Source organism: Hyperolius riggenbachi, chromosome 3 (assembly GCF_040937935.1).
Source record: "Hyperolius riggenbachi isolate aHypRig1 chromosome 3, aHypRig1.pri, whole genome shotgun sequence".
NCBI lineage: Eukaryota > Metazoa > Chordata > Amphibia > Anura > Hyperoliidae > Hyperolius > Hyperolius riggenbachi.
Window position 1 is genome coordinate 184921192 of NC_090648.1, and position 11238 is coordinate 184932429.

At 43.4% G+C, this 11238-nt stretch overlaps 1 protein-coding gene across 1 annotated transcript in view; it reads right to left on the reverse strand.

Moving 5' to 3' along the window:
- Positions 1-10756, reverse strand: part of SLC24A5 (solute carrier family 24 member 5) — a 65908-nt gene extending 55152 nt beyond the window's left edge. Inside the window, exon 1 of the mRNA XM_068272514.1 lies at positions 10485-10756. Coding sequence (XP_068128615.1) covers positions 10485-10665 — 181 coding nt within the window. The 5' untranslated portion in view covers positions 10666-10756. The remainder of the gene's footprint in view (positions 1-10484) is intronic.
- Positions 10757-11238: the final 482 nt, after the last annotated feature.

An 11238-nucleotide genomic window follows, 5' to 3' on the forward strand; every position in this document is an offset into this window, starting at 1 on the left:
TATTTTTTCTCCACCCTCCCTGAACCTTCCCTTTAAACAAGATGTCAGGGTTAAGGTTAGTTGGGGTGGGGGTTTCAGGTTAATTGCCCACCAGGTCAAGGGTTAGGCACCACCAGCGGAGGGTTCTGTGCGAGAATAGGGAGTGGTTAGGTCACAGTAAAATAACATTACCAAATACCAATGTTTTACTATATGAATGTTGCAGAATATCGGTAAAAATACAGATATTCTGCTACCGCTATAATGCACCCTTTTAAATGGGCACCTTTTTCAACAGTATGCCTTACTGAAGCTTGTTCTCTGAAATGAGCCAATAAATCCAGTTTGTATGGGTTAGTCTGCAGATGGCATGCCAGTCATACCAGGTGCCACAGATGCCCACTAATGAGACAACCTTTTTTGTTCAATCTCACCATTTTCTATGCATTTTACTACTTAAAATATCCATTCAAAGTATATTCACTCAGTTTACCCTTAGATTTGAAAGGATTAGGCAAATAAAGATTGTATCAGTCTACACCATAAAGCTACAATCAAATTACGTGTGTTGTGGTGCATGATAATGTAAGTTTAAAGTGACACTAAAAGTGACCAAAAAAAAAAAAAAAAAGTAGGATATAATAAATTGTATGTGTAGTACAGATAATTTATAGAACATTATTAGCAAAGAAAAAAAAGTCTCATTGTTATTTTCAGTTATATAGCATTTTTTATTTTAATTTTTTTTTGTTTTAAATAACATTGCATCATTCTCTAATATTTGCAGTTTACAAATTACACTCTGTGGCCTGGTGCACACCAAAACCCGCTAGCAGATCCGCAAAACGCTAGCAGATTTTGAAACGCTTTTTCTTATTTTTCTGTAGCGTTTCAGCTAGCGTTTTGCGGTTTTGTGTAGCGGTTTTGGTGTAGTAGATTTCATATATTGTTACAGTAAAGCTGTTACTGAACAGCTTATGTAACAAAAACGCCGGCAAAACCGCTCTGAACAGGCGTTTTTCAGAGCGGTTTGCGTTTTTCCTATACTTAACATTGAGGCAGAAACGCATCCGAAATCCAAAAAATGCCTCACCCCGGGAGGATTCGTTTCTGCAAAACGCCTCCCGCTCTGGTGTGCACCACCCCTTTGAGATACATTGACCAAGTGGATCCGCAGCCGCAAGCGGCTGCAGAAACGCTGAAAAAGCCGCTCGGTGTGCACCAGCCCTGTATTTAAAATGATGAACCAGAGCAGAGCTAATGACCCTTTGAACTTTCTAGCAATAAAACCTTAACCTCCTTGCCGGTCTAATTCCCCCGGCAAGGAGGCAGCACAGCACTTTTTTTTGTAATATATATATATATATTTTTTTTTTAAATCATGTACCAAGCCCAGGGCTCGCTACATGACAGCCGCTGAGCAGCGGCAGCTCCGTAGCCACTCCGATCGCTTCCGGCACCATGGCGACGGGGCGGGATGACGTCACCGACGTCGGGACGTCATAGGGAATCCCGGGCCACCCCTCAGCGCTGCCTGGCCCCGATTGGCCAGGCTGCGCGACGTTGCGGATAGCAGCGGCGAGCGGATGTTACAAGCAACTAGCAAAGTGCTAGCTGCTTGTAACAAAAAAATAAATAAATTATGCAAATCGGCCCAGCGGGGCCTGAGAAATCCTCCTGCGCAGGTTACCCCGAACTTCGGGATAACCGGCAAGGAGGTTAAACAAACAAGAAACAGTGAGAGACTGGTTGAGATAAGTGCTTCAGAAAACAGTACTGTAGCCAACCCAAGTTGAGTTAGAGAGCTAAGAAAAGCATTTTTGCATAAATAACTGAAGTTTTAACTCTTCTTGCACTGAAAACAAGAGACTCATCTGTGCTACTAATGTTCTATTTCTTAGCTGTACTACACATACAACTTATCTAATAAGTTTATTTTCACTTCAGATTCACTTCAATTCAGATTGCCACTTTCACTTGCCTACGACCGCGTCACACCGATGGGCATGAACGCGGTGGCAGCCCCAGGACCGCCTAATGCCTAACGTCCTGGGGCTGGGCTTTGCAGGAGATCGCACGTGCATCTACGCTTGAATGACGGAGCTCCGCTCCGCTATCAGTCTCCCAGCTATTTACACAGTACAACGCTGTGATATATATGGCAGCGCTGTACTGGGGACAGCCGCGTAACACGGCTGTCCCCCTGGGGGAGACAGGAGTGATCAGCTCTCATAGCCTGATGCCTATGACAGCCGATCGCTGTCATACAGGCTGGCAAGGGGAGGGAGGGATAAAAAAAATAAAAATAAAATTAGGTATATTTAAAATAAACAATATACAAATAAACAAACAAACATTGGGGGAGCAATCAGAGCCCACCAACAGAATGCTCTGTTGGTGGGCAGAAAAGGGGTGGGACGGGAGGGTTTGAAATCACTTGTGTGCGGAGTTGTATGGCCCTGCAACAAGTCCTTGTTGCTGCAGTGGCCTAAATTGGAAAAAAAATAGCCTGGTCACTAGGGGGGTGTAAACCTACAGTCCTAAAGTGGTTAAGGGCCCTTGCACAGTAGCTGTGATACATTTCCTCAGTGTTCGAGTTTTGAAAAACACATTTTCATTCACTTGAATGAGAATCATGGCAAAATCGCTGTAAAATGGAGTGCAATTTTGCCATGGCTCTCATTCAAGTGAATAGAAACAGTTTTTCATAACGCAAATGCAGTGGAAACGCAGCGCAGCTAGTATGCAAGGGACTATACTTCCCCAGCAAAGCGCTGCAGTGAACCCACAATTATCTTATTCACATCGATGCTTTGTCTGTGCGGTGCATCAGGTTCTTCTGTAATAAAGCTAGATGAGCTGCACTGAAAAATGCGCACATTACGGTGCAGGTTATTCCGACAGAAACTGCCGCATGGCTGATGCGCTGATGATGTAAACGTTACATAGAAATAGAATTGCACCATTGTGTTGTGTGTTATAATTGCACAGCATTGTACGTTGAAACAGATTGCAATGGATAGCATTTGAGCATTTGAAAGGATCCTTAATATACTGTGTGCATCGTGATGTGGCTTTTCATCACCGTTGCAGTGCCATCCTATTGCAATACAACAGGCTTAGTGTGAAAGTTGCCTTAAGGCTAGTACACACTAGCAATTTTGATTGACCAATGATTGCTCAATTTTACCACCTCCATGTAGTGTGAGGGCCAAACAGATTTTCAATTCTATGCAGATTATATAGGTAAATGGTCATACTACATGGGAGGTGGTAAAATTGAGCAATCATTGGTCAATCAAAATTGCTAGTGTGTACTAGCCTTTAGGGCCCTTTTCCACTAGAGCGATTGTGATTGCTGAATCGCAAAATCGCAAATCGCTAGTGATTTTTAAATCGCTAAGGTTGCTACTTTATCATAGAAATCACGAGAAGTATTTTCCACTACAGTGAATCGATTTGGAAATCGCTAATCGCAAATCGCAATCGCTTGCTGGAGCGATTTTTACAATGATAATGCAATGCAAATGAAAATCGCAAATCGCAATCGCATAACAGAATTAATGAAAAATCGCAATCACTGGCGTTTGTGATTGCGATTGCTATCGCAATCGCAATCACAAATCACAAACGCCAGTGATTGCGATTTTTCATTAATTCTGTTATGCGATCGCGATTTGCGATTTTCATTTGCATTGCATTATCATTGTAAAAATCGCTCCAACAAGCGATTGCGATTTGCGATTAGCGATTTCCAAATCAAATCACTGTAGTGGAAAATACTTCTCGTGATTTCTATGATAAAGTAACAACCCTAGCGATTTAAAAATCACTAGCGATTTGCGATTTTGCGATTCAGCAATCGCAATCGCTCTAGTGGAAAAGGGCCCTTAGGATCTCCAACTTTAGGAATCCCCTATGAGCCAGACAAAAATCTGACTAGCCCCTGCAAAGTCCTGGTTCCTGTTAAACCAAAAACTTGCATACCTGAGAAATCGTTTGCTCATCTGCTATGTAGCAGTTACAACCTTCAGTGCGTCCCTGAAGCGTTTTTACCACTAATGAAAGTCTATGAGCTGCATGTAAAAACGCAAATATGTACGTTTTACATTGGGCATTTTTTTTAAAATACACAACTTGCTGCATATTTTTTAAAAACGCATGTAAAACACACATACTGCATCTCAATGGAGTCGCAGAGGTACACATTTTTACATGCGTTTTTGTAAAAACTATGTAAGGCACACACTAGTGTTTTTTTTTGTGCGGGATTCGCGCTTTGCGGATCGCTGTCGATCAGCAAAGCACTGCTGCACAACTAACTGCAGCGACTGCGGCACGTTTGCGATTGTCAATCTTGCACCATGATTCTCATTCACTAGAATGCGCATCGCAAAATGCAATCACAAACACATTGGCTATCATTCATAAAGGTGCAGTCGGTAGTGCGGGAAAACACCGTTCTTCTCCGCAATCGGTACTTAAGACTTCAGGGTGGTCATTCATAAAAAAACTTGCCTGTTGCGATACAAGTGCGGAGGTTTTCTGGAGAAAGCTGGCGGTAGCGTGGCGGAAGACATGCGGAAACATAAAAGTTGCCCGATTCCCTCCGTGCGCTCCTCTGTCTGATGCTGCTTGGGAGGTCCGTCCCATTCATTTACACGTAATCCGCCCGCCTATCGCTACTGTCGAGCAAGCGGTATTTTCCTTCTGCATACCGCTTGCTCTAATCTTTATGAATGGACGTGTTTGTAACTTTTTCTAGATAAATCTAGAAAAACTCCGCACAAGGCGGAAATGTATCGCTCTGTCAGCTTTTCATGCGGAAAGAGCCTTTATGAATGGGGATTTTGCAGAGTGGTCGGTAAAGTCACCGCTATTAAGCATTTCCGCATGCGGAAATGCTTTATGAATGATAGCCATTGCTGAAGTAATGCAAAATTGTGATCGCAATCACAAGCGATTGCAATTTGCATTTACAAGTGTGAACTGACCCTTACTGTAATTTATTCCATTGACTGGGGAAAAATTTAATAATGCAAAAACGTACAAAAAAACATATTGAAAAGACAACCACATGCAAAAACAAACAAACAAACAAACAAAAACAATAACCAAACCCTCTCCAAAAACAAAACTCACAGTGCAGAAAACGCATGGTTTTCTGCACTGCTTACTGTACTTCCAGCCTGAGACTACCTGGCTCACTGAAAAACTTCCCAAGTTGAAATACCAGCCAAATCCTGACCGATCCCAAACATCTTAGGTGTCTTCAGCTTCCTGCAGCCAGGGCCAAATTTACCATAAGGCACTATAGGCACGTGCCTACAGGCGCCCAGTGATGGAGGGGCGGATCATTCCCCTCCCCGAGCACCTCCCTCCTTCCCTATACCATCCTGTACGGAATGTAAATGAGAGTTTACTCACCAGGCTCTCAGCATTCCACTGATGAGATCTCCCTTCAGTCAGGGGCACCACTAGCTACTTAATACTGAGCAGTCGAAGGCACCAGCAGAAGGCACCAGCACAGGAACTCCAGTGAACATTTTAGTGTTGGCAGATGATGTAGCTGCTGCATGGTTTTTGGCAGTTGGAAACAGCTGTAACAGCTATTTCCCACAATGCAACAAGGTTCACAGACAGGAAACTGCCCAAAAAAGTTCGAACTTTTGTGGGAGGGGTTTCACCACAATATCAATCATACAGCGCCCTCTGATGGTCTGTTTGTGAAAACTAATCGATTTCTCATGTAAAAGGGGGTATCAGCTACTGATTGGGATAAAGTTCAATTTTAAGTTTCACTTACCTGGTGCTCCTACCGCCCCCTGCAGATGTCTTGTCCCCCGCTGGTCTTCAAGGATCCCCATGTCCCCCAGAGCGGGTCACTTTCCCCTTCTTCGTCTAACTAGATGAACACTACTGCACCCGCGCGGCTTTGTAGATTCATGAAGGGCGATGTTTAGGGTGCCAGGACATCTGTGCCTATATAGGCTCCTGTGATGTAAATCCGGGCCTGCCTGCAGCACAGACCTGTTGACCAGCATCTCTTAGGGCTGGTGCACACCACAAGAGCTTTTTAAATGCAGAGATTTTAAAAGCTCTTGCTAATGCAATCCTATGGGGGATTTTTTACAAAATCACATTGCTCTAGTGAGAACAGACACATAGGATAACATTAGCAGGAGCTTTTAAAATCACAAAGAGCTCATAAAAGCTCTTCTGGTGTGCACCAACCCTAAGGGCCCGTTTCCACTAGAGCGAATCCGCATGCGTTGTCTGCATGCGGATTCGCATAACCAATACAAGTGGATGAGACTGTTTCCACTTGTCAGATTTTTCTGCACGGTAGGGCCTGCAGAATTCGCCTGCGTGTGGAATGCAGGCGATTCGCAGGCAATGTATTTAATAGGGGAAATCGCACATGCGTTTTTTGCCGCGATTTCGCGTGCGAATTCGCACTAAAACTAATGTAGGTACTTATCCGTTAGCCGGGCGCATCCTCTAGGTAGCGACAAAACTCCACCAGAGTTACATCTTTCCCTACTATCCATGTCGGCCTGGAGGGGGAATAGTAATTAGCGCCACCTGCCGGATGCGCCCGGCTAACGGATAAGTACCCTAATGTACATTGAGCCAGGCAGTGACATGGTTAAAATCGCTGATAGCCTGCCTATGCGAAATCGCGGCAAAAATCGCATGCGGAATCGCATCCGCGTGCGATTTTGTCAGCGGTGGAATCCCAGCGATTCGCACCGCACTAGTGGAAACGGGCCCTAATTGAATTAAGCCATTCAGTGAGTGACCCTGTTAAGCTTTTCCCATGGTAAATAAGCCAATTTACATGAACATTAAAATGATTAAATTAGCCAATAACCATAGAATATGTTTATTGTGAACTTGAATGCCACTGCTGTATCTACCTTAGAAAATCCACACTTTTGTCTACATTGACACGGTTCTGAATGCTGATTTGGTTAGGATGTATATTTGCCATTATTATCTCTTTCCCAATGCAATAATCATAAAACACATGGATCCAGCAATCTTTCACACAAATGCATCAGAGCTGCTTCTATGTGTATATTCCCATTCAACTAATTATGATCAATTAAAAAAAAAAAAAAAAAAGTAATTCAAACAACAACTGAATTCATGCTGTTACATTTTGTTTTACCTTAAAGAGTAACTGTCGGGCATAAAATAAAAAATCAATTTTTTTTTTATCTGGTAAACAAGTAATATGGATGCTAACCAGGCAGTCCAAAAAGTTAAAATCTCTTTTACTTTTCTTGTTTATAAATGATCATTCCCCAGTTTACCTGGCTCTTAGGCCTAGTGCACACCAGAGCGGTTCGGCTGCAGTTTGCGATCCGCTTGCGGGTGCGGATCTGCTAGGGTAATGTATTTCAATAGGCTGGTGCACACCAGAGCGGGAGGCGTTTTGCAGAAACGCATACTCCCGGGCTGCTGCAGATTTTGGATTGCGGATGCGTTTCTGCCTCCATGTTAAGTATAGGAAAACCGCAAACCGCTCTGAAAAACGGCACTTCAGAGCGGTTTGCCAGGCGTTTTTTGTTACAGTAGCTGTTCAGTAACAGCTTTACTGTAACAATACATGAAATCTACTATACCAAAACCGCTACACAAAACCGCAAAATGCTAGCTGAAACGCTGCAGAAAAATAACAAAAAGCGTTTCAAAATCTGCTAGCATTTTGCGAATCTGCTAGCAGTTTTTGGTGTGCACCAGGCCTCACTTGGTACATTGCCGCACAAAGGAAGTTGCAGGGAATGCTGGGTTGTCCCTTTTTTGCTTCTGTACATTAGTTAAGTCTGAGGGGAAATAAAGAAGCAAAAAAAAAAAAAAAACCAAAAAAAAAAAAAAAACACAATCCGACAACCCAGCTGCAACTACCTTTGTGCGAACGTACCAAATAAGAGTCAGGTAAACTGGGGAACGATCATTAATAAACAAGAAAAGTAAAAGAGATTTTAACTTTTGGATCGCCTGGTTAGCATCCATATTACTTGTTTACCAGATAAAAATAAAGAATTGATTTTTGATTTTATGCCCGACAGTTACACTTTAAAGGACAACTGAAGCAAGAGGTACATGGAGGCTGCCATATTTATTTCCTTTTAACCAATACCGGTTGCCTGGCTATCCTGCTAATCCTCTGTCTCTGAGGGCTCGTTTCCACTATAGCGAATCCGCATGCGGGCACTGCACGCGGATTCGCATAGGTAATGTAAGTGGATGGGGCTGTTTCCACTTGTGCGGCTGCGGCAGCGTTTTTTGGTGCGGCAGAAATCTGCACGGCAGGGCCGTCAGATTTCGCGTGCAGAAGGAATGTGCGCGAATCGCTGCTAATGTAACTAATAGGGAAATCGCATGCGGGGTGACCATGCGTTTGACGCGAAATCGCATGCGATTTCGCATAGGTATTAATGTTATTTCACTCAGGCAGTGACATGGTTAAAATCGCATACAGTCTTACCTATGCGGAATCGCATGCGAAATCGTGGCAAAAACGCATGCGGAATCGCACCCGCATGCAATTTTGTCCGCGGTGGAATGCAGGCGATTCTGCACCGCACTAGTGGAAACGAGCCCTAATACTTTTAGCCATAGACCCTGAACAAGCATTCAGCAGATCAGATGTTTCTGACATTGCTAGATCTGACAAGATTAGCTGCATGCATGTTTCTGGTGTTATTCAGACACTACTACAGCCAAACAGATCTGCAGGACTGCCAGGCAACTAGTATTGTTTAAAAGGAAAAATGTCAGCCTCCATATCCCTGTTGTCAAAGTTGTCCTTTAAGAGGAAATTGTGTGCAAGCATTTAGGCTGCTTACACACCAAGACGTTACAGGCGCACGTTAGTGTGCCTGTAACGCTCCCCCAACGCACAGCAATGTAACACAAGTGGGCTGTTCACACAGCCCACGTTACATGTAACGCTGCACGTTCTGTGCAAAGTGCAGCATGCTACGGCGTTGGAGCGGCTATAGCCGCGTTAGACTGTTTGCACATGCGCAGTGGGGGGCGGAGAGGAGGCGGGGAGAGCCAGCTACAGTAGCCGCGCACATGGCTACTTAATATTCACTGCACTGGCGGGCACTGATTGGCCGGCGGGACCACGTGATGCGGAGTGTCTCGCTCCGCATCACGTGGTCCCGCTGGCCAATCAGCGCCACTCTGGGAGACATTATAGGACTCGAGCCGCCTAACGCGGCTCACTCTACTGTCGGCTCTTGCAGCACCATACGTTGTGTTAGGTGCACGTTATGCGACCTTAACGTGCCACCTAATGCAACGTCTTGGTGTGCAAGAAGCCTAAAATAACAAAATAAACCAAACCTTTTTATTGCACTCATTATTTTAAATGTTTTATATCTGACATGTAATGTTTGCTTAACTACACCATTTATAAAAGCTATAATTGATGAGATACTAATTTTAAAAGTCTATGCAAATTTTGTGGCAATTTGTATGCTATTGGCAAATGGCCCAGTCCATATGGGGAACACCTGAATTTGATTGGAGCAATTCCAAGCTGCATGCAATTCATAATAATTTCATGTTATGCTATAATTGGTGAGAGGCAGATATCTAGGTTTGCATGCAGGTAGCATGCGATTTGGAACTGAGCCATAAGCTTGCAGTAGCTGCAGCATTTGAGTGAATTGCAAAGTGCATGCTCCTTGCATACAAATCCAAATGTTTGCATTTCAATAATCATCTGGCGTTATACGTTTTGGCACACAGCAAAACTAACAATGGTCCTGCTGGGGTAAGGTCCACTGACACTGTAGCAGCAATCAAAGGGTCAGGGTAGGAACACACTAGGCAGCAATGCTAGCATTGCAGAAAACGCACATAATGCAAGTTAATGAGCCGCATGAAAAAAAAACCAAACAAAAAAAAAAAAAAAAACACGTCTGCGTTCTGCAATGTGCATTTTTAAAAATGCTGGTCTTGCTGCATATTTTTCCAAAACGCATCTGAAACACACATAATGAAAGTCAATGGAGATGCAGAGGTATTGTGGTTTAATGCATTTTTTAATGCTTTTAAAAAAAAGAAACAAACAAGTTTGATGATGTATTTATGCTTCCTGTTGACTTCCTAATGATATGCATAAAACGCATGAAGAAGAAAAAAAAAAAAAAAAAAAAAAAAAAAAAAAAAAAAAAAAGCATGCAACACATATGCAAATTATATATGCAAACGCAAATCCATTTAAACGCACACAAAATGCAAGAAAAAAAACACATGTGCTGGAAAAAATGCAAACCGCAAATGCACTAAAAATGCGCGGAAAACACACTAAAAAAAAAACTCCAAGTGCAAAACGCTACCTTTCCCTTTCCTGCCTAGTGTGTTCCCAGCCTCAATAAACACTCCTGAAATATTCCTAAATCAGACATGCGCACTCACAATGAATTTTCCATAACTGCCATAAGAATGTAGATCATAGAGAGCATAATCCAGGCACTGACCTACTTCCCTCCGCACCCGATGATTCGCAGGTAGTTCATAAGCCACCGCCTGGTACAGTAAGTGCACAGATGCCCACAGCAGTAGGAGGAAGGTGAAAGTGGCCAGTGCAGCCCGGTGGGGACCCCTGTTCTTCCTCCTCCCTGCCAGCCCTCCATCCAATGCTGCTGTAGCTCCTTCCATTGTCTGATCCTAGCAGCTCCTGGCTTTCTCTGCCATAGACTAGTAAGGAGAGAGGCCAAGTTAATCCTCATCATGTGAGTCAGGGTATCCTGTCCACATGCAACAATTAACCCTCCCAAAGAGTTACATCAGACCTCACTGCAAGTGGGTCATAAAGGAGTCCCTAAGGGGAAACCTTGAAAACAAAGTATTCGCTGGTTAAACTCAGATGATGGCCTATCACGAGGTGTATTAGTGCTTTCTTTAAACTCAGAGAGACATTTCACCAGAGGCTTTTTATAACCAAAGACAAGCCACATCTATCCTGGCAGCGCTGGAATTAGAACTATTTATCCCAAGCTTGCATCAGGACTGTCGTAACAGGACATGTGAAGTATGGAAGACTGCAAGGAAAAAGTTATAGTTACATTTTTTTCATTGATTACATTTTCAACAAAAAATCTTCTGTGACTGGTTTACGCAGGCTTGAGGAAACTAGCTGTTGCTTGAAGTAAAACATCAGCCGTGGTGTGCTGTACGTCGCGAAACAAGGGATCTCCTACCACTTCAAGACAAGTCTACTATCAACTGCTG